The 27,849-nt window shown below is 44.8% G+C and overlaps 1 protein-coding gene across 7 annotated transcripts in view; it reads right to left on the bottom strand.

Annotated features, from left to right (window-relative positions):
• The window catches only part of ITPR1 (inositol 1,4,5-trisphosphate receptor type 1), a 346,469-nt gene that overhangs the window by 158,739 nt on the left and 159,881 nt on the right, over positions 1 to 27,849 (bottom strand). For all 7 annotated transcript variants that reach the window (XM_043442077.1, XM_043442078.1, XM_043442079.1 and 4 more), the window contains 16 exons: positions 27,147 to 27,307; positions 26,334 to 26,475; positions 24,411 to 24,569; positions 21,660 to 21,832; positions 20,283 to 20,402; positions 19,363 to 19,557; positions 15,976 to 16,227; positions 15,166 to 15,307; positions 14,445 to 14,598; positions 12,475 to 12,662; positions 8,911 to 9,049; positions 8,192 to 8,246; positions 5,395 to 5,560; positions 5,109 to 5,279; positions 4,312 to 4,377; positions 3,033 to 3,170 (listed from right to left, as the gene is read on the bottom strand). In XM_043442077.1, the coding sequence (XP_043298012.1) occupies positions 3,033 to 3,170; positions 4,312 to 4,377; positions 5,109 to 5,279; positions 5,395 to 5,560; positions 8,192 to 8,246; positions 8,911 to 9,049; positions 12,475 to 12,662; positions 14,445 to 14,598; positions 15,166 to 15,307; positions 15,976 to 16,227; positions 19,363 to 19,557; positions 20,283 to 20,402; positions 21,660 to 21,832; positions 24,411 to 24,569; positions 26,334 to 26,475; positions 27,147 to 27,307 (2,421 nt within the window). The remainder of the gene's footprint in view (positions 1 to 3,032; positions 3,171 to 4,311; positions 4,378 to 5,108; positions 5,280 to 5,394; positions 5,561 to 8,191; positions 8,247 to 8,910; positions 9,050 to 12,474; positions 12,663 to 14,444; positions 14,599 to 15,165; positions 15,308 to 15,975; positions 16,228 to 19,362; positions 19,558 to 20,282; positions 20,403 to 21,659; positions 21,833 to 24,410; positions 24,570 to 26,333; positions 26,476 to 27,146; positions 27,308 to 27,849) is intronic.

Here is a 27,849-nt window from a genome sequence, read left to right as displayed (position 1 = left end):
GAGTCGGACATGACTGAGCGACTGAACTGAACTGAAACAAGCCACCACTTAAAAGAGTAAACACAAAACCTCCCCAAATGGAAATCATCCCTCATATCCATAGAGCCCACTTCATCTTCCTCAGTCACCTCACATACATCACCTCATTTCAGAGGCAGAGAGTGCTGCAGTTGGGAATGCAGGCCCTGATACCAGGCTGCATGGCCCTTAGGCCAGACGAACAACTTCTGAGCTGTGTGACCTTGGGCAAGGGACTTAACCTTTTGGTTTCCTCATCTGTAACAAGGAGCTGATAAGGACTCACTTCCTATTGTGATTATGAAGACTAAATGAGAAAATTCATGTTAAGTGCTTAGGCCATAACGACTCATTAAATGTTAGCAAACTTTTTTCTCTGGACCTTTCTAGAGGTCCAGATATATACTTCAGGGCTTTATGGGTCAAAAGGCAAAAGAGAGGACATTATGTACAAACAAACCTATGTAACCCCTAAAAATTTAACTATTCAAAAACATACATATGTGTACCTACGGATGGTTCACGTTGATGTTTGGCAGAAAACAACGCAATACTATAAAGCAATTATCCTTCAATTAAATGAAGTTAAAATTGAAAACATAACAAAACATAGCAACCATTCTTGTCTCCAGCGCTATATAAAAACAGGCAGTAGGCTGGAGGTGATCCATGTCTGCAGTTTGCCCACTCTGATCTAGACCACAGCCTTGTGAGAAAATAGAACACTTCTGGCAGGAACACTGATGGAAGGAACCCAAACTCCCAGGGTGACAACTGAACAAAGCAGGAGATTTAAAGAGGACGCTGATACCAAGTCTCAGAACAACAGAGCAGGTACTGCATTTGTCTCTCATTTACAGAGAGAGGGGCAAAGTTTCTAAGCTCTAAGAAATCAAGAGGGTCTGTGACAGAGAGAAACCACAGCAACCTTGAACCACTGTGCATTCTTCCCTTTCTTCACTTACTAAAGGGATCTGCTGGCAGACAAGCTAACTAAAAGCTTCTGCCCTTCAAAGCAGGTTTTTACAGGGCAAGGAGCTCATAAAGACATAACACAAACGTACCTGTTAGTAAGAGCCCCTCCGCTGTTCTTACACAATGGGATTGGCTGTATCCATCCAAAAACCAGACAAAGTACACACACACACAATGTTCTGCCTTTGAGTCACCAATTCCAGCTGCATCTGGTTCCTATAGATCCCTCCAACACTGCTCTGAGAATGAATGTCTCTCATTTAGGAAACAGGTTACTATGAGGCAAAGCCAAGGCCAGCAACCTTTCTCCTGACATGCTTCACATAGAGGGAGACAAATCCACTTGCTGGTTTGAGTCCAAACATTGGCCAAGTTTGGATGACACCCACATCCATCTATATTAATTCCAAGTTACTGAAGTACCTGATTTATTGAAGGGATTAAACTTGTACTTTTATTTGTGGCTGGTGAAAAGCCTGACCCATTGGATTCACACAGGCCCCATGACTAAGGAGACGGCCTCGGGAGGGAACTTCCTAAGGTGCAGGGTAGCGGGCAAAGGTGAGGAGCAGGAGGGGGTGAAGGCGAGCCGTCCAAGGCCCAGGCTCCCACAGATGAGCTGAGCAGGCTCTGCTGTCTGCAGCTGGACCTTCCAGACAAGTTACTAAACCTCTCTGGCTCCAGTCCTCTCATCTAAAATGGGGCACCTATCTCCTCTGGGTGTCCTGAGGATCAAATGAGAGAATAATGTAAAGGCCTCAGCACAGGGCCTGGCACCAGGCAAGCAGCGGGCAGGGAACCTCCTTCAGCTGACTCTTCACTAGGGAGCCTCTGGAAGTCACTGGGCAATTCAACAGCCCAGCACCTAAGTCTCAACTCGAAACCTCCCCAGCCTCAGTCCTCTCATCCATCAAGTGGCAACACTGTGAGCGCCACACCGGGTTTCAGAAGCCTGAGTGAATGCTTTCATTTTGTTCTGCTGGACATCGTTATTCTTTGTATTTATTTATTACTATTTTTTAGCCATACTACACTGCATGTAGGATCTTAACTTCCCACCTAGAGACTGAACTCATGCTCCCTAGAGTGAAAGAACAGAATCCTCCTAACCACTGGGCCACTAAGCAAGTCCCGAATGAACGCTTTTAGAAGTGCCCTGTCAGATCTATGCTATCCTGCTTCCGTCCATCCTATCACTAGCAATGCCCAATACTAACATGACAAATGAGAGATGCAGCTTAATTTCTATCAACAGAAAAGAAGACTTAGACGGAGCAGAATCCAACAGATCGAACCTGACCAGCCGTCAGCACACAGTGAGGACTTCGAGGGGGCAAGTCCTGTGTCCTCACATGCATTTCACAGTCTGTAGCGCTTCCACGGCTGAGTTAACAAGGCGGACAAAACTGCACAGCACGTATTTTTTAAGCTTTGGTGATCCAGTATCAGTGATGTGGGAGGACAGCTTTCTCTGGCTCTCTTGAACTCACCAGTTCATCCCCCTGCTCTGAAAGTAGAAAACTGTGGTCCCTGTGATTGTGGGGGGTTCATAATTCATCATTTATGCTAATTTGACTTCATAATCATACATGTGATCTGGGGGTTATTGATGGCCATGTCATAAGCTCTTCTAAAACATGCTGGATTCAAAACAATAAACAGCTTTTACAACTCTTTAAAAAAAAGGAAAACAAGTGTACAAGTCCACGTGCAGACAGCTCTGTCCACTGGACCTTTGTACTCAGACCAAGCTGCCCCCATCTGGCGTGGCAGGGGAGGAAGGAGAGAACAAACAGACTCCTCCTTCGTTATAGAGTTTTAAAAGTGGAGGGAGGTTATGGGGGTTCACTGTATTTCTACGATGCTCTGTTTGTTTCATGTCAATTACCCAAGATTTTGCTTCACAGTGACAGTCATCACACATCAGCTTCATTTCTTCACCAACCGTTCCCAAGTGTGAAGGGTTTGGGGAAACCCAGGAACCCGTCCCCTCGGAGCAGCAGCCGTGGGGCCGGGCTGCGGGGAGGGGTGATGCCCACCTTCTCGTAGGGGATCTGCAGCAGCTCTAGCACCACGGCGTGGGCACCCATGTTCCGGAGCAAGCGCTGCTGCTGCTTCCTGCTCTTCCGCACGGATGCGCTCTCTTGAACACAGAGTTTGCTGAGTCGGATCAAAATCTGGTAGGAAGAAAGGATCAAAGTTGCTCGTCGACCCACATCTCTGTTCTGAGGATCTAACCTACAGCCTGGCCCCTACAGTTCCTGATACCTCACTGTGTACATGGAATTTGCTAAGAGGACAGATCTTAAGCATTCTTACCTCCCCCTACCATCCTCCAAAAGTTACTTCTGTGAATGATGCATGTGTTAATTAATTTGATTGGGGTAATGATTTCACTATGTATGTATCAAATTATCACATTGTCAAGTATATTATAATTTTGTCAATTATACCTCAAAGTTTGAAAAAATAAAACAGTTGTAAGAAACAAAAATCAATCTCAGAAAAGTAGGAAGCATAGTTGGAAAAAAGACTGCAAGGGGATGGTGTGGGCAGGAAGGTAAAAGGGATCACAATCCATGAAGAACATAATGAGAGGGAATGTTCTCTAACTTGTAGGACCCTTACTGATTGTATTGAACCAAGTCCACATATGGCTAAGATTAATGACCGGATTATGGCTCCATCAGCAAGTGGGATGGTTTCAGATATCCTAAAATGGTATGGGGGCTTCCCTGTTGGCTCAGCGGTAAAGAATCTGCCTGCCAATGCAGGAGACGCAGGTTCAATCCCTGGTCCAGGAAGATCCCCTGGAGAAGGAAATGGCAATCCAACCCAGTGTTCTTGCCTGGAAAATCCCATGGACAGAGGAGCCTGGTGGGCTACAGTCCATGGGACTGCAAAAGAGCTGGATGTGACTTAGCCACTAAACAACAACAACAAAAAAAGGTATGACTCAGCCTCACTGCCAAAAACTTGGGAAGAATTTGTTCTGGGGTAAACAAACAAACAAACAAAAAAACACCAAGCTTCCAACCTCTCAACTTTGAATCATCCTATGCAAAGATTTCTAAAGAACTACGGTTCTCACTGGTGATACTACGTGTCAGCAATCAAGATAAATCATTGATAATTTTACCACTTAACTCTTCCTTCAATTGTAAACCTTCAGAAGTATAGGTGCTGGCAGCCCCCATACAAGCTGAGGCAGTGAGGACACACACGTGATGTACTGAGACCTATGCACTTGACCTCAGAGGTCCTCTTTCTCTCTGTTAAGCTTCCCACCGTGGGAAAGGCTCAGGGGAGGGCACATACCTCTTTGACCACCCTGTAGTTGTAGCTGCTGGCGCTCTCATGCTGCTGTGACTTGTTATTCCCCTCCTAGGAACCAAAACGAACATGACTGGGGTTTGTACAACTCGTGGGTTCCTGTCCATTTGTTAGGGTGAGACCACAATCTCGGAAGGAATAGGAATTTTGCAGTGCTTTCCAGCCATCCTGGGGCTTCCCAGGTGGCGCTAGTGGTAGAGAATCCTCCTACCAATTCAGGAGACACCATGAAATGTAGGTTTGATCCCTGGGTGGCGAAGATCTCCTGGAGGAGGGCATGGCAACCCACTCTAGTATTCTTGCCTAGAGAACCCCCTGGACAGAGGAGCCTGGTGGGCAGCAGTCCAAAGGGTCGCAGAGAGTCAGACACGACTGAGTGAGCACCAGCCCCAGTCAGCTGTCATGCTAGGTTTACACCCAAGTCAATCACTGGCTCACACTCAGCTCCCCGTGATGGATGCTGTTTCATTGACTGGGAGAGGATGGTGGGCCAGGCATAGCTGGAGAACAGGTTCTTTCCCAGATGAGCCTGCAAGGGGCACCAGATGCTAATTCACTCTAAGCCTGTTCTACACAGGCCAACGCAGCAGGAGAGATAACCCTGAACTGGTGTTTGTAGCTCACTTCCTGGAAGAATGGCTATCATCCAGGTAACAAGCAGACCACTTGAGGTCCCAGCCCATCCTAGCATCTGCATTTTTACCTGAAACCAGAGGAGGACGTTCACTTGTTCCCAGGAGCCCACACATCTCCTCCAGCAACCTAACTTGCGTGTCACCCACCTCTGTCTTCTTATGTTCGTTTTCCCCGGATGCACCGTCCATGGCCTCGTCGGGGCCCTGCCCTTTGTACACCCAGAGCTCCGACTTCTCCACGATGGATCTCAACTGGTCCAGGTCTTGTTTGATCTGCTTGTAGTTATCGACATCTTGGCTGGTAACGAGCAGCTGAACCTGAACGAATGCAATCGACCGGTGGCACTCAACACCCTCTCAGACAGATGACGACACCACCACCAATAACACACATACGCACACATGTGCACGCACACACGGCCACCCACGCTACCTGTTTGAAGGCCTGGAGGACCTCCTGTCTCTGACTGAAGTGCCGAAAGAGGAGCTGCAGGGCCCCCGACACCAGGGGTGGGTAGTCGTGCATCGTCAAGTGGAGCAGGACTCGGAGGAAAGTTCTGCCGCCGTGGTCATCCAAGTCCAGCGGGGTGTTCTCCTCACTGAGGGGAGAGGTCACATGAGCCACAGATGTCCCCACCCACACCCATGGGCCCAGACACACCTCACTTAGTGGGATTCCCCAACTCTACAGCCAACCTCAGCAGAACTGGCTCTTAAATAACTCCTTTAACAATACCATCTGGTTTCATCTTCAACTATATTCTGAGGGGATGGGACAGTTAAGGTGTCACAGCTGCCTAATGTTTAACCAAAGTCCCCACCTTCCCACAGGGACAGGCCTGGCATTTCAACAATTCTCCCACCAGGTGTCCTGCTGCTGGGCTACCCCACGGTTTCAGAGCCGCACGCAGTTGTGTTTCTCCCGAGTTCGTTTTTTATTTGAGATGCTAGTGCCGAGAAACCATCTGCAGTGGAGGGCCAGGTTTGTGGGGTCTAGCCTGTACCATATTCCTGATTGTGCACGTGGATGGGGTCACAGGGTCCAACAAACGTGTGTGTGCTCAGTCGTGTCCAACTCTTTGCGACCCCATGGACTGTAGCCCACCAGGCTCCTCTGTCCATGTAATTCTCCAGGCAAGAATACTGGAGTGGGTTGCCATTTCCTTCTCCAAGGGGTCTTCACAACCCCCAGGGATTGAACCCGGGTCTCCTGCATTGCAGGCAGATTCTTTACCAACTGAACTATGAGGGAAGCCCATCTGCACCACCTGGGAAGCCCCCAGTTGCCCAAAGGTTCACTTATCTTGTCCCCAACTGGCAGCAAGTGGTTTGGTCCCACAGGCCCCACTTTGAGACGCGTTGCTGTGAATCATCCCCACTCAATGCTTTTCTAGATTCCTAGCTGGGGTTAATCAGTATGTTGTCAAGGCTTCTCCCAATATCTACACTACGTTGATTGTGTGTTACTTACACAAGCAAAAATTTAATAAGCAAGTCCTGGAGCTAAAGGCAGGCCACCGCGAACCTGAGCACTGTCACTCAATTTCTGTGCCTGTATTGTGTTTACAATCAAATGAACATCAAATGCTGAGACCTTCGTGGCTGCAGACCAGCAAGGGAGGCATCGATAGGACTTAGTATGTAAATCCTCTGTTTGTGCTATGTGATCCAGAAAGGTGTGAAGAAGCTTTCATAGCCCTTCAACACAAGGAAAGCATAGACAGCCAGGACACCACCCAGCAGACTGAAGTGGCACCATGCTGAACTCAAAACTCCCTGAGTTTCAGAACAGCAATCTCGTCTATAGAGTAAATAATGTTGCTGATTCAAATTTCACAGGTTTTACATTAAGCACTAAGACAATGAACATCAGTTCACCCTCTCTGGTCTAAACACCCTTATGTAGGTTCCTCCCACACTGACACCAGGCTCAGTCACGTGATCTGCTTGGACCAATACGACATTAGCAACATGATGCAAGCGAAGGCTTGCTTAGTGCTTGTACACTGGTGGTCTAGCCTCTTGGGGCCTTTGCTCATACAGCCAGTTACCAAGCTATGCAGAAGCCCAAAATATTCATGTGCAGAGAAAGAGAGGGAAGTCCCAGCCTTAAAGGCATTGCCTCCAAGGAGCCAGAAATCCAAAGAAAGCAACATGGATGTGCCAACCCCAATCACTAGCTACTATGGTTGTATGACAGACCCAACAGTGATCAGCAGAAGAACCATCTAGCTGAGCCCCAGTCAACCACAGAGTTGTGACAGGCAATAAAATGACTGTTTTAATCCATTTTTCTTTAGCTGCCCTGGGTCTTTTTTATTGCATGCAGGCTTTCTCTAGTTGTGGTGACCAGGGGCTACTCTCTAGATGTGGTGCATGGGCTTCTCATTGTGGCAGCCTCTCCTATTGTGAAGCACGAGCTCTAGGGTGCATGGGCTCAGTAGTTGTGACTCTCAGGCTCCAGAGAGTAGACTTCAGTAGCTGCAGCACATGGGCTTAGATGCCCAGTGACCTGTGGAATCTTCCCCGACCAGGTATTGAACCTGCATCCCCTGCACTGACAGATGGATTCTTAACCACTGGACCACCAGGGAAGTCCTTAATCCATTAAGTTTTGTCAAAAGCAATACATGACCAAAGCAAAGGTGTATATACCAAGAGTTATACATACAGGGTATTTATACCAAGTTTGCAGGTGTTTGACCCTTATAGGTATGAGTCTCTTAATGATGTTTTCAGTCAACAATGAGCAATCTCAACTTTTAGGAAAGGGTTCATACAGTAATTTCAGGTTACAGACAATGAAAGAATTGTATGCCTGCTTTTATTCTTGTTGCTGCTTCGCTTCTAAAGAGCTTGGGGGTGACTGCAGCCCAGTAGCACCAATGAGTAGGCTATCTGCACTCTGTTTTAAGCCCCCTCTTTCTTTCAACCCTATTTCCTCACCATTTCAAAAAATCTTGTAATGTGTATACTTTGGGAAACCTCCTTCAATTCTTTCTACTGTAGGCAGGAAACACACATATATGAAGCCAACTAAGATCACTCTGACCCGAGTTCTAGAAGTTATAAAGTGAGCAGGCAAACAACTTAAGGACTAAGTTGTTAAGGACTTAGGGACCCAAGGACTAAACCTTTCCTAGTCCAAGGAGAAGTCTTTGAGAGCTAATAGAGAGGAGCCTCCTCCATCTCAGAACCACCTACAAAACAGAAACTGAAAATATACTTTCCTTCCTCCGAAGATGCCCTCAGCTTGTTCTTCAATGTGTTCGAAGTCAAGAGCACCTGAAGAGTTAGAGAGAACTGAACTTCAGATGCAGGAAGGTATGAAAACGTGCTTCCTGTGAACTTCCCCCCCAAACAGCCTTGCCTCTGCTCATGGATTAACCTCAGGTTTTCCAGTATCTTTTACTGCAAAGCTCTGAAGCCAGGTCAACTTGGATCACACTGTCCACTGGCTCCAGGTTTCTACTTGGTGCATGACCCCTTGTGAGAGGCACTACCTCCTCTCAAGGAGGCTCAGACTTTGCTAGGTGGGTTTATTTCTGCTACCACCTTTCTCTTATCCATCACCACTATATCCTGGGCAGGAAAAAACTTCTACTCAGAGTAAAAGTTGCTGGTGGACAGTCAATTTTCTTGGAGAATTTTGTTTTGGGTTTTTTTTTTTTCCGGTATTTCACACAACCATAACATTAGAACACTCAGCTGTCTTACGACTAAGACACTCAAAGATGGAAGAAATAAGATCTACTCGAGAAGGAATCTGGGCTCTTGAAATTATTTGTTTGCCCCAAGTGGGTAACTCCCAGGATGTCATTCTAAAATACAGTCACCTTCAAATATATTCACATTTTATCCTTGTTCTAGAACATACTCTCCGGACTTTCAGCTTTCAGTAGACCCGGGTCCCATTTTACAGCAGAAATTCCATCCTGGCATCGCTCACCTGGCACATTACTTGGTCCTTCTTGGCTGCTGTTTCCGGAGGATGTTTCCGAAGTCTGGGAATTGCTTTCATCAAATTCCCGCTTAAATATACACAGGAGGCAGGAGATCCTATAATCCAACCTCACATTCAAAATAAACTAGAGATTCAAGTGGAAATGGAAACAGATTGGTTACATTAGCATACCACCTGGAACACCCCGCCAAACCACTGCATTCTGGCTGGGCCTGGTATCTGCTGCATCAATTACCTTAAACACTAAGTGAGCCAAATATTTGGCTTCAGATTTCAACACTCTTCAAAGACTTGCATGGGACATATCAATTCTGCCCGCAGCACCTAAGCTTCTAGTAAAAGCTTCAGCGTCCCGGCAATTAATTTAATAATCAGAACAATAAATCACTCACTCCCCACTCCATCCTCTATAAAACATTACTTTATTTCAGCAAGTATCAAATGCTGACTCTGAGCCTGAAGAAGGGTGAAGTTGGCTGCTTTTAAGTGAACTGACAGAGAAAAATGAGTTTTCAGTACTGAGAATTAGCTTGGCTCTTTCTTTTCTATGAATGACTGTTTTCTTTGATGTAGATGCAAACTCTTGGGCTCCCTCTTCTTTTGCTCCCTGTGTTCCCTCCCTATCTGCTCCAACACAAGGATGCTTTTTCCCTGATTGTGGCTGGAGCCAGAAGAGAAAGATCAGTCAACTACTCGGAACTGTAAAAGGACCTTACCGACAGCCTCTTCTCTCTTTATCTCTGCCCCGCCCTCCTGGTGAGTTTACCCAATCCTGGGACTGTGGTCACCTCTCCGAGATTGCAACAAATTCTTGGTTTATCTTCCAAGTTTTTTTTCCCCTGCTGCACCATGAAGTTTGTGGGATTCTAGTTCCCTGACCAAGGATCGAACCCAGGCCCTCAGCAGTGAAAGCACAGGTTCTTAACCACTGGACCACGAGCGAAGTCCCTATCTTTCAAACTTTTGGTCTACACTTCCTAACTGACTAATGGGCATCCCCTTCAGTGTCCTCCCAGAGTCTCAAACTCAGGACTGTACCAAATTAACAGTGTCCATTCTGCCTGGCTTCTCTCCGCCTCAGCCAATCTCAGGATCTTCCTTGACACACACACGTCTCATCAATGACTAAGCCTCTGCCATGCCTCATGGATCTCTCCACTGCGGTCGTTTACCCCCATTCACAGCCTCTCTATCCCACCTCAGCCATTACTACCAGATTTACCAGGTCTACCTCTCAAAGGTATTTATTCTTAGGTTAGCTCCCTGCTTGAAAACAGTCAAAGGCTCCCCCAGTATCAAGTCCTAACACTTCAGGAACCCCAAGTTTTCCAGAGCACGGCTCAGTCTGCCTTTCCAACCTCATTTCTGATAACATGTCACGCCCCTGCCCAAGGAGAAGGGCTTACTGACCTTGAGCAATGATGCTCTGGCTCAACCCACTCCACCCATCTGAGAACATTCCCGTGTTCCTACACAATACCTGTCCATGGTTAAAGGCTCAGGTAAAACTTACCTCCTCTTTAAAATTTCCTCTGGTCCTTACTAAATGGGATCACCAGACCCACCTTTATCTCAGGAGAACATTTTTCTCATAGCTTTATCTCCATGTACACACAGCTTCATCACACCTCCTTTTCCTATTAGACTTTAAACACCCTGTAGATAGAGCCTCTGTCCAAACTGTCTGTGCATTCCTCCTACAGCCCCTCATCTAGCCAGGCAAAGCGCCTTGCATATGGTAGATCAGTAAGTATTTGCAGAAAGAATCCATCAATTACATGTTCTCAGATTATTACAGTAATCACTACAGTGAGTAGACCTCAAGATGTAATCAATTTTCACACCACATCAATTCTGATAAACACACATGATATCCACATACTTGGGACCTGTAAGCCATGGCCTGAAATCCTTGAAATTTTTCTCTACTTTTGCTCAGACATAAATTCAATGAGTTTCCTTTACTTAAATCATTCTTTATTGGCTTCAGTAATTATTTTGAGGAGTCCCACTGATGCTTTCAAACCATCAGTTAACTGTGATTTTAGAATTTTTTAAAAATTCTTCCATCTGTAAACATGCATATTTCTCTTCTCCATCTCAACTCTTCATCTCCTCCATCCTCAACTCCTTCTGGGGTTGAGATCAGTCAGTGTGGGATAAAAGAGAAAGTTGACTACAGCATTCTTTTCATTAAGGAGCAGCTAATTTTGTTAATGAATAAAAAACTCCCAGGGAGCAGGAGGAGGAAAACATGATCTGTCGGAAGCCTGGAAGGTTCTCATAGGAAGACCACGCCCTCTCCAGCAGACGGGCTCCTATCCCCTCTTCCCTGGGCCAGGACTTTGCTTCTGCAATTATCCTCTCTCCTCTTTGTCAGTAAGTACCCCCTTTCCAAATGATCACTTCCATTCAGCATACAATCTTGCTGATATCCCTCAACTTAAACGTGACCAACAATCACCTGGCAGCACCCCCCACCCCCCTTTTCTCTGTGCATCTTTACAGCAAATCCACTCAAAACAGTTCTATGCCCTGACTCCCCACTTCATCTTCTCCCGTTCCTTCTTGACCTTGACCTGTTCCCACACTTGCCAACTATGCTTCCACCTTGGGTCTCTGCATTTATTGTTCCCTCTCAGAGTCTCAGAGACTCTTTCCCTAAATATGAGCTCCCTCACTGCTCTCTGAATGGGAAGACCTTCTCTGACAGTGTCAACAAAGCATGTGCCCCCAAGGGCCTCCAAACAGTCTTGACTCTCTTTTATATTTTAACATCCGTGGTATATACATTTTTATATGCCTATGTGTCTGGGTGTGCTAAGTTGCCTCAGTCGTGTGAGTCTTTGTGACCCCTTGGGCTATAACCAGCCAGGTGTCTCTGTTCCTGGGATTCTCCAGACAAGAATACCAGAGTGAGTTGCCATGCGCTCCTCCAGGGGATCTTCCCGACCCAGGGATCGAACCCACGTCTCTTTTGTCTCCTGCTTTGGCAGGCAAGAATTCTTTACCACTAGTGCCACCTGGGAAGCCCTGATACGCCTATGCCCCCTATCAAATTGTAAGCAGGAATGATTTTGCTCATTGCTGGATTTTCAGTGCTTCAAAGTATTCGGCATGGAATCAATAAATATTTGTTGACTATATGAATGGATGAGGGAGGGAGGAAGGGAAGGATTGAGGGAGGAGTTACAAGCTTTATGGAACTCTGAAATGAGTTATGAACAAAAAGCAGGGATCTCAGCTATGGACAGAGTGTGAGTGAATTCTGAGCAAATGAAAAGTATGGCTGACAACAGAGACCAATGCGGAGGGAAAGCGAGGCGAACTGCTGAAAGTCTGGCGTGGCTGGCAGGACAGGGCATGTTGGGGACAGACAGGAGATGGCAGCAGAAGCAGTAAGAGGGCTGGTTCAGAAATGGCACTCAAGGCTAAGAATCTGCCTCCACTCTCTTCCCGAAAGCCAGGGGCTCCATCAAAGCAGGGCCACTGCACACAGATGCTCCCCTGTGAAGCGCACTCCTGCCCCCACTTCAGGCCCATGGTTACCTGGAGTATTTCAATGATCTTCAGCTTAGTGTCCATGACCATGATGTCCTCCTTTTCCGGCTCAGCCTGCTTCACGTTGCCCTCAGGGGCAGTGGCCGTGGGCGTCATGGGCAGGAAGCCTCCTCCCCGGAGCACCACCTGGGTCATCAGCTCTCCGACCCCATGGATGGACCGCATCACGTTACTGCCTAGGAAGGGCCAGGACAGACCTCGGTCACGAAAGACCCCTGGAGCACACCTGGCCAGGGGCAGGGGCTCTTCAGGACAAGTCATCACACACGTCTCTGTCCCAGGACATTCTATGACCCTGGGAACCTGATGGGCTAATCCCTATCAAAAATGCAGGCCTTACTATGGAGATTTCTTAAAAATCTAGGAATAAAACCATATGACCATACGACCCAGCAATCTCACTCCTAGGCACATAGCCTGAGGAAACCAAAATTGAAAAAGACACATGTACCCCAAAGTTTACCGTAGCACTATTTACAATAGCTAGAACATGGAAACAGCCTAGATGTCCATTGACAGATGAATGGATAAAGAAGCTCTGGTACATATACACAATGGAATATTACTCAGCCATAAAAACGAATGCATTTGAGTCAGTTTTAAAGAGGTGGATGAACCTACAGACTATTATACAGAGTAGTCAAAAGGAGAAATAAAAATATCAAATACTGACAGATACATATGGAATCTAGAAAGATGGTACTGATGAATTTATTTGCAGGACAGCAATGGAGAAACAGACATAGAGAACAGACTTATGGACATGGGGAGAGGGGAGGAGAGGGTGAGATGTATGGAGAGAATAACATGGAAACTTACATTGGCATATGTAAAATAGATAGCCAATAGGAATTTGCTGTGTGACTCAGGAAACTCAAACCGGGGCTCTGTGACAAATTTGATCAGTTTCTGATCAAATTTCTAGAAGGGTGGGATGGAATGGGAGATGGAGGGGAGGGGACATGGGTGTACCTATGGCTGATTCTTGTTGATGTTTGACATAAAGTCACAAAATTCTGTAAAGCAATTATCCTTCAATAAAAAAAAAAAGTGGCAAAAAAAAAATGCAGGGTTTAAGGAAGTAGGTGAAAGAGTGTGGGTTTTGAAATTGCCCAAAGAAGCAATTTTACGTGTTAATTCACCTGCCCAATTGTATGGCCACCCACTGCATGCCTGCTGCTGTGCACAGAACTAGAAATGCAGGAGTTAACAAGACACACGTCTGGTGCTGCACCAACAGCCACCTGATCTTGAGGGCACTGTGCCACCCCGAGGGTCACTTTATTCAACTTTTATAAAATGAGAAAAACAGCTCAACTGACAGGATCAAGTGGCAAAATGACTGAGCACAGGCCCTAACAGACAGTAGGATGCAAGCAAACGTACTTTTTCTATTCCAGCTGAAGAGACCAATTGAACAATAATCCACACATGAGTACCTAGTGTGTGTCTATTACAACACTAAAACAGAGGAGAAAAACACATCAAGGCGGATTTTCCTACTCACAAATTGGAAACAGGATATCCAGACACAGTCTGGACTTCATTTACTCTTATATACTAACATAACACTGAGAACATCATCGCACATCAAGAACAGTGAAAGCATATAAGCATTCCAGCTGTGAGGCAACTTTCAAACGGTGCAGTGAAATACGCAACTTCATATATAAATGTAAAAATTACAGTAAAGTGTTAATAATCATTGACTCTGGGTCATGGGTCCAACGGTGTCCACTCTACTATTCTTTCCACTTTTCTTTATATTTGAAAATGTTCATCATGAAAACTCAAGAAGAAAAGGACGAAGAAAGGCTGTGACATCACGCGGTAGTGCGACATCTCGCGGTAGTGCGACATCTCGCGGTAAGCATGACAGAGGCAGGAGGTGGGGCAAGCGCGTCCCACGTGTGGGCACCAGCAGAGCCCTCTCCTCAGCTTCTCCACACTGTTCTCACCTTTATTCTCCTCTCCCTTCGCCATCTTGCTGATGGGGAAGATTGTGGTCACGTGCACACAGTCCAATATGGCCAGGAGGATTTTGGTTAATCGGAGAAGGTCAGAGAAGTTGTAGAAACCAAAGTAAATGAGATTCCTAGCTAGGTTGACAACCTATTGTATTTAAAAGAGAGAGGGGGAAGATGGATTAATTAAACAGTATCCTTCAGTTCCATTTCAGGTGGACTATTTTATAAATGACTGATTCTGACCTTCTTTACTGTAAGAGAAGGCATTTAATTTACTTGCAGTTTCTGATCAAATTTCATTTTGTTTCATAAGGAGAAAAAATAAGAAATGAAAACCTGCAAAACTACTGATCTGTTCTGATGACTGGTGAATAAAAAACCAACCTCATCACTGGGTCTGTATAGCTTCCCAAAGATAATAGAGGGCAAGCCAAGGTACACCAAACAAGGACACAGATAACAGTAAGTGCTTGGAAATCTAACCCCTAAAAAGGCAAACTGGTTGCAAAGAGAAATATTCAACTGAAAGGTGATAAGCATTTCTGTCCCTCAAACGACTAATCTATGACAGATCCTAAGCACAGTCTGGTTTCTTTCCTGTCACTTTTAATACAACGTATAGCGCATACATAATGTTCTATCATTTTACATGATTTCATTCACCATATGTATGTTTCTTACAAAATATACAGATCACTTCGCCATGAGTTACCTCAAATGTAAGCTTATTTTTCTCCTTATCAGAGAAAGGGAACCTCTGACACACCACATCTCTTAAATATTCCTCCACAAATTCCATGGTCTGAGCGAACCTCTCCTTAATTTCATCTTTGGAGGTTCCACTACTATCGTAGCTAAAAGGAAAGGAGAAAGAAAAGGCAATCAAAGGTCAAGTTCTTCCCAGTGAGGCCTTCCCTGTTTGCTTAACCCCTAAAGCCAGAACCACTCACCCCAACAGTTTCCATCCTCCTGTCCCTATTTACTTTTCCTGCTCAGCAACCATCACTAATGTATATATTTCAGTCCTTTATCTTAGTTATCGTCTGTCTTTCCCCACAAGTGTAAACATAGTTTTCTCTTTTTTTTTCCTCTTTGGCCATGTCACACAGCATGTGGGATCCTAGTTGCCTGACCAGGGATTAAACTTGTGCCCCCAGTGTTGGAAGCTGAGAGTCTTAACCACCGAACCACTAGGGAAGTCCAACATAGTTTTCTTGTTTATTCCCAGATAGATTCTTTAAGCCTGGCAGGCAGGAGTCACTTAAATATTTGCTGAATAAAATAGACAAACAATGTATAAAAGGGCAATCATACCATCTTTTACCTTCTTGAGGGAATAAATAACGTTTGCTACCCTTAATTACATTTTCATTAAAAAAAAAAAAAAGACTTAGTCTTTCTTCTCTGATTGAACTAGACTTAACCTGACCATAAGCCCTTTGTTTTCTGCTACACAGAACACTGCCACTAAGACATTTTAAAGCAACACGAGGTCTTAACAGGGTGAAGGAGCCAGGCTCACTCATCAATGGCGATCTCAGAGGGGATCTCAGACCAGAGGCGGGCGTATTTCACAGGGGTGACCTGCTCCTGGGGGTCTCGGTCCACATGCATGTGGAGCATGAGACGGCAGAAGGACGCCCGCAGGTCGTAGGGCAGGTTCTCGTCGGACATGCAGCGGAGAATGAGATCCACGTCCAGCTGGCCTGAGATCTCGTTGATGGCAAGGTACTGGCGGTCCAAGCACATCCTTGCAAAGAGGTTCAGCTGGTACCTGAGAAAAGCAAAGTTGGACAGAGCTCACACTTCCTGAAACACACAGCAGGAGAGTCAGAGGAGGGGCCCAGATCTCATAAGAGTGATATATGGCCACGTGAACTTATACATCAACACTCTTCACCTGCTTGTGTACACATAAGTCTGACTTCTGTACCTGGCAGAAAAATAAACAGTTCAAGCCATGCCAATAGTCACACATGTCTACCCTGTGTGGTAGTACCCTACATGGCTAGTTGACTCCATTCTGCCCTTATTTTATAAAATGGGGGAGAAAAAATGAAAAATCATTTTCACTAGGGTGAAAACGATTATCTATTTCCTTAGTTAAGCCTTTTAAAAAACATTTCTTTGGCTGTGCCTGGTCTTAGTTGGGGCACAAAGGATTCTGAGTCTTGACTGTGGTATGCAAACTCTTAGTTGCAGCTTGTGGGATCTAGTTCCCTAACCAGGGAACGAACCCGGGCCCCCCACAAACTTTAGTTTGGCTTTTATACAGCACATTAAAGACCACAAAGGAAATGGTAAAGGTTTCAGAACTTCAGAGTCTACTTAGAAATTTTATGACACTTTCGGGGTCTCATCTCATACAGATTTGCTCTTTGACTTCACGCACATGTGAAAAACATAGTGGAAAAAGTAGGGGACTCCTCAAAATGTCTTAAGGTTTCCTCCTCACCCAATTGCATGTGATCTCTGTGAAGTTCCAAATTTGGTCTATTACATGCTCATAACATCAACAAAAATTAAACAGTATCACAATATTCAGAGAGCACAAAGACAAATGAAAGTTCTCATTTACAACCCGTGAGAGTATGCACCAAAATATCCAATCTAGGATTGCTTGCTTAATGAGTTTAAAATATGCATACGCCCCGATCTCATAATTTCTTGGTGTGGAATGGAAATTCCTACATACACGAACCAATTTGAACAATGATGTTTCCTGATATGAAAAACTAAATTGTGGCACACAATGAATTCAAAGAGAGAAGAAAATGTTGGCATAGTAATAAATGCAGTAACATTCAGCAGTCAAAATTAAAGAAATGGACCCACCACCATTAGCATGAATCCATTTCAGACACAATATTGAATAAAAAGGGCAGGTTTCAGAGCAAAACTCAGAGTATGGAACCATTTATACAAAATTTTAAGGCTCAGTAAAATACTATGTGTTATTTATGAATGCACAGAAATGTAAAATATAAACATACATAGAGTGCGGAAGGTCACCCACCACCTGCATGAATGGAGAGAACAAACTACATGAGGGTCACAAAGGGCATTGGAACTGCAAAGTTTTGTTTTTATTAAAAAATGCTGCTAGCACTTCTCCGTCCATCTCCTGTTTTCTTTTCTTTTTAAAGTGTTTACTGGTTCCCTTCCCTTGAGGTGGCACAGTCAACAGGTCTTACAGCTGGGACCAAGGAAACACCAGGATGGAGGTGGAAACCAATCAACACAGCAGGGACAGTACCGCCAGGCTCTCGCTGTCTGAGGAAGGAGTTGTGGATACAGAGGGTGAAGGTGAGAATAACTCTGTGGGGTTGGAGTGGAGCTGAAAGTAGTGATGTGAACTCATGCTTTTTATTACATTCATATACATTAATACAGAAACAAATGTGTGTGTGTATGCAGACAGAGACATCAACAGATGTGTGTATACACATACAGATTTCCTAGCTCTGCCTGTTAAAGTTCCATGAGGTTGGCATTACTGTCTCTGTTTTGCAGGTAAAGGAACTGGGACATAGAGGTGGATAACTGGACCAAAGTCAAAAAGTTAGTATGTATCATTGCTATATTTCAAATGGATAACCAACAAGGACCTACTGTATAGCACATGGAACTCTGCTCAATGCTATGTGGCAGCCTGGATGGGAGGGGAGTTTGGGGGAGAATGCGTACATGTACATGCATGGCTGAGCCCCTGACAGCGATGCAACTATCATATTATTAATCAGCTACACTCTAACATAAAATGAAAAGTTTTTTTAAAAAGTCAGTATGTATTACACGCCAGTCAGGATGGCTGCTATCCAAAAGTCTACAAGCAAGAAATGCTGGAGAGGGTGTGGAGAAAAGGGAACCCTCTTACACTGTTGGTGGGAATGTAAACTAGTACAGCCGCTATGGAGAACAGTGTGGAGATTTCTTAAAAAACTGGAAATAGAACTGCCATATGACCCAGCAATCCCACTTCTGGGCATACACACTGAGGAAACCAGATCTGAAAGAGACACGTGCACCCCAATGTTCATCGCAGCACTGTTTATGATAGCCAGGACATGGAAGCACCCTAGATGCCCATCAGCAGACGAATGGATAAGGAAGCTGTGGTACATATACACCATGGAATATTACTCAGCCGTTAAAAAGAATTCATTTGAATCAGTCTAATGAGATGGATGAAACTGGAGCCCATTATACAGAGTGAAGTAAGCCAGAAAGATAAAGAACATTACAGCATACTAACACATATATATGGAATTTAAGAAGATGGTAATGATAACCTATATGCAAACAGAAAAAGAGACACAGAAATACAGAACAGACTTTTGAACTCTGTGGGAGAAGGTGAGGGTGGGATGTTTCGAAAGAACACATGTATATTATCTACAGTGAAACAGATCACCAGCCCAGGTGGATGCATGAGACAAGTGCTCGGGCCTGGTGCACTGGGAAGACCCAGAGGAATCGGGTGGAGAGGGAGGTGGGAGGGGGGATCGGGATGGGGGATACATGTAACTCCATGGCTGATTCATGTCAATGTATGACAAAACCCACTGCAATGTTGTAAAGTAATTAGCCTCCAACTAATAAAAATAAATGAAAAAAAAAAACAAAACACTAAAAAGTCAGTATGTAGAGAGGTGATCCCACAGCCTGACTCGTAACTACTACAAACTACATCCACGTGCTACACTGTGTAGGGACCAACAACTGTGAGAGGGGGCTGATGCAACCACTCAGCTTCCTTGTGACCAAGCCACGCCCCGGTATCACTGCCCTACTACATAAGTATCAATGACAGCTTACACTCTACAGACTCCTGAAATACACATGTGTCTTTCTGATGGGCTGTCTCATGAGAGGACATCACAGGATGCCCGTGCACGGGCCCGCGCACCTGTAGTAGCCAAGGACGTCTCGGTCTTCCTTCTGGCCCTCCTTGGCATCCTGCGCCAGCTCCCTGACGCTCTTACTGCGAACCTCCTTGTTGCTATCCCTCCAGAAGAGCCATACTTCTTCCTCATCCTCTCCTGCCTCCAGGGCGTTCTCTCCGGTAGAAACGCCTTCAAATTCGAAACGGGAGAGCACCAACCTGAAAACGTAGGAAGAGGCAGGAAAACTCATTATGTCTGAAATCCTCACTTGTCGATAATCAACTATATTTGTGTGTTGACCCCAAACTACTTGGCCCCAAATGTCAAAGGCCAAGGTTGAGAAAGTTAGCATTCAGCCCAAGCTCAAAATTAAGTTAAGCATGAGACCCTCCCCCCACCCCCAAATCACAAATTTAGGGCATAATTTAGTGTTTTTAAAAAACATTTCTTTTTTTAACATTTATATGTTACTGATAGTATATGCTCCCCTGCTACAAATGAATCAACTATTTACTTTCCAAACTTCTGTGGACCAATGAACACTTTTTGAATAGTGGTAATTTCACAAGCTCTTCCCTACAATGTCTTAATATTGACAATGAATTACCTCCTTTAAAATTTAAACCTGATGATCCTAACTGGAGAAATTTCAACTCTTAAAATGAAATCAAGGGTGTGTAAGATGCTCCCCAGTAGCCCACATCACTTTCCAATCAGTAAGCAAAGTGACATCACCATACAGAGGAGGTCACCACAGCAAAAGCAAATCCAGTAACTCCTCTAATCAAGATGTTAGCATGAAGACAATCAAAGGCCGGCCAACCTGACTTCAGAAACGAAGGGGCTGGGTTTAATTCCCCACGGCACAGACAACCACTGAGGCACACGCTCTCCATCCAAATCCCGTTCTCACGTTTATATTCACTCCCCGACCCCCACTCACTTGGTCTCAATGAGGATGTCGGCATTGGTTGGATTCAGCACGGCTTTACATATCAGTTCCTGAGTCACTGGAATGGATTTGTTCATGGACACGCAGAGGTCAGAGAGGTAATCTAAGAATCTGTGGAGAAACAGAAACCAAACCAAATGCTTTTTGTAGCCAGAGCAAGGGTTAGGTCTTGGGGACGTGGCTCTCCCTCCAGAGGATAGACCCAAGTTACCTTTACCACAAATCAGAGAGGCTTTGGGTTTTAGCGTCTATGTTCATGGTATCACCAGTTACCCAGACCCAGGAGGGCGGGAAGAGAAAGAGAAAGGAGGGAGGGAGGGAGAGAGGGGAGGAAGGAGCGGGAAAAAAAGAAAGAAAGAAAAGCACAAGAAGGATGGGAGTGACTGCTGTGAGGAAGAGGTGATGAGGCAAAAATGAACAGAAGAACCAACCAAGTGAGATCACATAAGGAAGACGTGGTGATGACACTGGGTACCCAGAGTGGGAACAGGTCTGATGTTTGAGGCCTAAATCAGAATCCTGGTTCCAGTTCATATCCCGCCACATTCTGAGATGTACTGTTATTTGGGGGAAATTATTTAACCTAACCATGTTTCAGTTTTCTCATCAATAAAAATGGGTAACCTTTAACCCCAGAGGGCTCTTCTGAGGATTAAATGAACTAACTCATGTAAAGTGCTTACTCAGTTCAGTCCCTGGCATATGAGAAGGGTCCATAAGATGTTAGTTGTTTTTATAGGTGGGAGGAGTCAGTTTCATAATAACACCTTCAGCTCTCTAGCATCACTGTTTCTAATATCCACACTGTAAACTATTTCCCACTTCCCCTGACATGGGGTGGATCTTAACTAAAAGGAGAAGAAAAGAGAGAGAAAAGTGTACGGGAGAGTGGGATCTGTAAGGATGCAATATCTGACAGAATTCACTACTGTAAATACACACACTCAGGTAACAACTACGTGTGCAAAAGACTGACTGGTATTTGGGGAAGTTCTGACTGGTCATCACAGGGTGCTACAGAGTGAATGAGGGGCCGATAGCTGTCACTTACATATAAATGCCAGGCACTTGACATGTATTTATCTTCATATAATTTTTATAACAACTCATCTAGCAGATGAGGAGGTTAAAGCTCATGGTCACCAGCTGGTAAACTCTGGAGCCAGGATTCTACCCTGGTCTCATTTCCACACCACGGTCTTTCCATGACTCAAAGTGCCTCTCAAGACCTGCTCAATCAAGACCTGGGGCCGAGCAGGCCCAAACAAAGGACATCTAATTTTAAAAAAACACCACACCGTGACTAGCTCAGTGCCTGCATCCTAAACACAGGGACACCTTCTGCGATCAGCCCCACCTCCACCTCACCTGGGCTCCCTGTTCTTCCGCACCAGGCTGACGAAGGTGTCGATCTCCGCCGCGGTGATGTGTTTTTCCAGGAGTTTGCGATTATTGTGCAGCAGGGCGGTGATAGTGTCTTCGGCCAGCACATCGTAGCCAATCTGCTTCTGCATGAAGCCGAACTGCTTGGCTATGTACTCCTTCGAAGGGAGGAGAGAGAGGTGAGCAAGGAGGGCTGGAGGCAGTGTGGTGAGGCGCAGACTCAACGGAAGGGGCAGCAGCCCCTGAGGAGAGCTACTCCCCTTGAGGAAAATCACAAGGGAGCATCCTTCCCCAACTTCCCAACCCAGGGCGATAGCCGCAAACTCTCTCACATCCTTTAGTTTACTAAACCTGCCACACAGGTATCACTAAGTAACGCATCCTGTATTTACAGATGGGCATTTTATTAAGTCCACAGTATAAATTTTAATGTGGTGACTTATTTTTCTAAAGGTCAAGAGTTGTTTTCCAGCTCTGATTTTATTACTCATTCAAGAGGATTAAACTGTGCCTCACTGCCCTGTGTTGCTGAATAAACATGGTTAAGTCTACCCGGATATTTTGAACAATGTTATTACTCTATTGTGTTTTCCTTATCTGGGATGAAAATTAAAGTCAGATTGGTAGTTAGAAATATGCGAAGAAGTGAAGTGAAAGTCACTCAGTTGAGTCGAACTCTTTGTGACTCCTTGGACTATACAGTCCATGGAATTTTCCAAGCCAGAATACTAGAGTGGGTAGCTGTTCCCTTCTCCTGGGAATCTTCCCAATTCAGGGATTGAACTCAGGTCTCCAGCATTGCAGGAAGATTTACCACCAGCTGAACCACCAGGGAAGCCCAGGAATATGTAAAACAGTCAATTACATTCACAGAACATATGAAAACATCTCTGACTTCTCTTTTGGGATCAGACATGATGTCCCATTGAAATATTTCAGAACGCCAGGAAGCCTCTTATAAATACTTTGTTGTTATTCAAAGATTTTTTCCCTGTCCAAGATAGACTGCTTGCTCAAAGTTCAAAAGGCCCTGGAAACTTGGTTTCATTTTAATTCATTAATTTCAAAATCTTAAAAGTGACTAAGGACTAACAGAGTAGACGTGGGCCACTTTTCAGCCCTCACTAAGGATGCATGTCTGAGAATTCATCAGTCCCCAGGGATATGTCAGTACTACTGCCAAAAGGCACAGGGTGCATAAAAAACCAAGCCAAGACACCCATCACAACAGCAAGAAGAAGGACTGGTCCAGTCCTCTGATGTACAAGCAAAAGGTCCTGTCACACATTATAGATTCTGACGCATTGTCATTGGAAGAGAATAAAATCTCTCTAGCACTAGTATGGTGTACGTATGGTATTCACACAAGAGGTGGGTTTAAACCAACCACAGTGCCCAATGGCAATCTATGCTAACGAATAAACACAGCATCGCCAGTGTGTGATGCTTTATATCTAAACAGTAGAAGGCAAAGTGAATAATCTAGAAATACTGGGTTGACCAAAAGTTTGTTCGGGTTTTTCATAACGTTTTATGGAGAACTCAAGCAAGCTTTTTGGCCGGCCCAATACTTGCTAAGGAAGTTGTATCTAATACCACAGAGCACTGCTTAGGACCAACACTGTTTTTATGATGACATACAAAAAACTTTCACTACAGAGAACAGTTTAAATTTAAAGGCCAGATATAGCGGTGGTCAAAACTTAAAAACAAAACCTTTTGTAACACACAGCAGGGACTGGAGTCCGTATTATAAGAAGCATCACCGTGCACTTACAGTAGTTTATGGAACGCAGGGTTTCCTGACCTCAGCAGTACCTACTGACTTCTTGGACCAGATAATTCTTTGTTTGGGGCGGGGGGACTGGGCTGGGCTTGCCCACATGTTAAATAGCATCTGTGGCCTCTATCCATTTCACGCCAGTAGCATTCCCAAGCTGTGACACTCAATAGCATCTCCAGACATTTCCACACGCCCTCCTGGCCCAGGGTGGGGTGGGGGGGTGGCGAAATTGCTCCCAGTTAACAACCACTGACATAGTGATTCCTCAGCATCTCCAGGTGTTTGGAACCCTCACAGAGGTTTAATTCATAGAGAGACTATACTGTTTGTGTTTGGGTGTTTAGTCTGATGACAATAGATGATGACTTAGAATGTCTAAAACACGAGCCAGAACCAAAGCAAAGAGGAAGTTACCAGCAGAGATGCAGGGAATGGATGGGGCAGGAAAAAAAGATTTCACTCAATTTCCAATAAAAGCACATGGAACCATTCATTGCACCCTTACACCTTCCAGGAATGTGCCGTAAGAAATACTGTACATGCTCAATGTTATGTGGCAGCCTGGATGGGAGGGGAGTTTGGGGGAGAATGGATACATGTCACGTACGGCTGAGTCCCTTTGCTGCCCACCTCCAACTATCCCAACATTGTTAATCAGCTATAATCCAATATAAAATAAAAGTTAAAAAAAATACTGTACTTGTAATATCAATGTCAAAAAAAAAAATCTCACTCCAAGGATGCTGTAGAACGAGAATTTTGATGAATCCTTCTCAATTCACACATCTTCCCAGGCTTGCAAAAAGTTTCCTTTTGAAGAGCAAATTGAACAATGAACTAGTCTCTAGCCACTGAATAAATATATACATGTGACTCTTAAAACTCATTGAGGAAAGTAAGTGAACTCGAGGGAGGACGCTGCCCGGCCCTTCCCCGGGGTCCTCGATGCCCACCTGGTTCTTCCTGTAGTCCTGCTGGGAGTGTCTCAGGACCCGGTAGCAGAGGCGGCAGATGTGTCTGAAGGGTGCGTGCCGCTGGTCTCCCAGCTCCTCCAGACGCAGCATCGGGCCATCACCACAGTCTGTGAATGGGGCCTGTAACAGCTTGAAGATCTGTTTGTGAAAAGAATGGAAACTGCCATCACCTACTGTTTTAACGGCCAAGCCTCCTTGTGGAAAGAACAGAACCTCAAGGGTGAGTGGACTACATAGGAAAGTCTCTCTGTCTAAATGCTCATGAACCTGACATCTGTGTTCATTCCGTCAACTGGGACAGGCTCCTCGGTGAACTCAGTCTTCCTGAATGTAACTGGTCCTCAAATACTTGAAAATGTGGAGTTTCCAGCAGTGCTTGAGAACACAGACTCTGGAATCAGTAGATTCTAGGTCAAAATTACACTTCTTTATTACTGTTCTACAGGTATACATCATGGTCAACGTAACCTTCAGTTTTCCCAGCAGTAATATGGAGAGAATAATACCTAGCTCACAAGGGTGCTAAAATGATGAAAGTAGATAGTGACTGTCAGGTCATGAGGATAGTGCTCACCACAAGTGCCGAATAAAGGCTCCTCCACTGAATCATAGTTTCAGACCCTACAGGTATCACTATTGTGTAAAACCACACGAGCCTTAAGCCAGAGGTCTAACTTGGGAGTCATCACATCAAACAGCAGGGCATAATTCATTTCAAGACTTGAAACTCTTGTTGAAACAGGATGGCGTATTAATGAATTTGGTCCAACCATAGTTTAAAAGGAGAAAGAAATCTCAAATCCAAGTTCCTATGGATAATTATAGGACTTATAACTAACATGTTTTTCTTTCGGCTCTAGTGGCCAGCAATGTCCAAGCCAAGCTTGCAGCCCCATCTCCAACAGTTTTAGAGAACTATATGGTATACATTTCTGTGTGTTTCATCCACCTTGGATCTGTTACTTTCCTCCCTCTAATTCCCTTATACTCTAGTTTATTTAAATTTATACCAAATTACATCATACACGTATTTTCTGTGAACTAACTTCGTTTTCTACTCATTCTTTATGGAAAGATTTTTTGGTGATTCATAGTGGTCCTTATAAGAGCCTCTAAAGGCCTTCTGAGTTTATCATACACTCCAAATCTCCCAGATATATTAAATAATCTTAAGGATGCACCGCCCTTGATATTATTTGTGAGGAAAATAAACCTGTCAACTGCAATTCTTGTTGGCGTTCCCAAAAGGTAAATTTTCACACAACTGATAGTCAATATGTGTGTTAACAATCAAGTGAACTATCAAACTGTGACAAGATGCAGGAAACTTACTAAGTGAAAAAAAGTCAATCTGAAAAAGGTACATAGGGTATGATTTATGATTCTAACTGTTAAAGTATGACGTTCTGGAAGAGGCAAAACTGTGGAGAGAATAAAAAGATCAATGGCTAGTTGCCAGGGGCTGGGGGAAAGGGGAGGGACAAATAGACAAAGCAGAGGGGATTTTTAGGGTGATGAAACTAGATGATATGGTAGTGATGGATCGTACCGTAATACACTGGTTCAAACTCACAGCATGTACCACAGCAGGAGTGAACCCTAAAGGAAATTATACACTTTGGGCAATTGTGGTATGCAGTGTAGTGTCATCAGCTGTAACAAATGTACCCCTCTGGTGGGGATGCTACTAAGTGCGGAAGTTGTATATGTGTATGAGGTATGGGAATTCTTTATACTTTCTACTCACTTTTGCTGTGAACTTAAAACTGCTCTAAAAAATTGTGGTTTTTTTTAAGTCAATAGATCAAGCCTCCCCAGTAGACATCATCTACATTCCTTTATAAGACCAGTGATAATACGGATTCTTCCGAGAGCCAAGCTGGTATGTCACCTCTCACTGACCTGCTTGAGAATATTCTGTTCTCTCATGAGCTTCTGCCGTTCTCTGTTGGGCTTGGAGAAGACCACTTCAAGAACATCTTGACCGGAATTGGTTCCGCCAGTGACGAAGTAAACCAAGTCTTCCAGCAGCTTGGTTACAGATCTTAGGAGGAAAGAAGCAATTAAGACATGGTAAGTGTTTGATGTTTAACAGATCAAAACCACCATGGAAGATTTCAGGCTTAAGCAACCAGTCACAGAGAAGGAAACCCACTCTTCCCAGTTTCCTTGAAATTGTCAATTAAGGCCAATTACCAGTAAGCGTGAAACAGAGACAATGTTTCACTATCCACAAAAAGATTATCGCCTTCACAAAATATTAGACATTACATTTTATCTCAGATAAACCAAGAGTCCCTGGTTCAATCTCTGGGTAGAAAAGATCCCCTGCAGAAGCAAATGGCAACCGACTCCAGTATTCATGCCTGGAGAATCCCATGGACAGAGGAGCCTGGCGGCCTACAGTCCATGGGGTTGCAAAGAGTAGGCGACTGAGCAACCAACACACACAACCTCCACCACTGACAGTTAGTAAGGTAGTTCCAAAGACCAAGCCAGAGGCAGGAAAACAGAGAAGGAAGGAGATCTGTACTGTTTAGAGACCTTCAGAATAGTGAGAGCAACCAATGAAAACCACAAGTTGAAGCCACCCGTAAGAACTAAGGCCTGGAGCTCTGCCACAGAGCTCTTCAGAGCACTCCTTTCTCTGCCAGGGATTTTAAAATCCACGGTGGGTGAGAACGAGCATGTGCGGTTCTTGCAGGGAGCCCTCACCTTCTTTCATTCTGGGTGATGGTGCCCTTCTCCAGCTTGCCCGCTATGGAGCCCAGCACCTTGCTGGCGTCATTGGCAAAGTCCAGGTCCCGAACCTCAGCAGGAGAGACTGGCACTATGGCAAAGGCTTCCTTGTCCTCCTTCACGGGAGAGGTGCCAATCTGAAATGAAAGATGGGCTTTGTGGGAGAGTCTACTGCCTGCAATGCAGGAGACTCACGTTCAATCCCTGGGTCGGGAAGAGCTCCTGAAGAAGGCATGGCAACCCAACTCCAGTATTCTTCCCTGGAGAATCCCATGGACAGAGGGGCCGGGCGGGCTACCATTCATGGAGTCGCAAGGAGTAGGACACAATTGAATGACTAACACTTTCACTTTCTACTGGATTGAGAGGGGAAGATATTACTCAAATGCTAGATTTATGGAACTCTGGGCAATTAAACTTGGAGCTCTCTTGCTGTTAAATAAACTGGACACAGAAAAACACCTGAAAAGATGAACCTCAAAATGTCAACAGTTGTTAGCTCTAGAGATTTGCAATAGGAAGAAAAGGCAGGCAGGAAATGGGGTAGTACTATGATTTTATGCTTCATTTGTTACAGAGCACATCTGAGATGTTTGTAATTTAAAAACATACTTATATATTCATAGGGAAAAAGCAAATATACAAAATGGTAATTATTGATCCTGAGAGTATTCTAAGG

The sequence above is a fragment of the Cervus canadensis genome, chromosome 22 (assembly GCF_019320065.1).
Source record: "Cervus canadensis isolate Bull #8, Minnesota chromosome 22, ASM1932006v1, whole genome shotgun sequence".
NCBI lineage: Eukaryota > Metazoa > Chordata > Mammalia > Artiodactyla > Cervidae > Cervus > Cervus canadensis.
The sequence above is the reverse complement of the archived record's forward strand: the minus strand, read 5'-3'. Positions and strand labels throughout refer to the sequence as shown.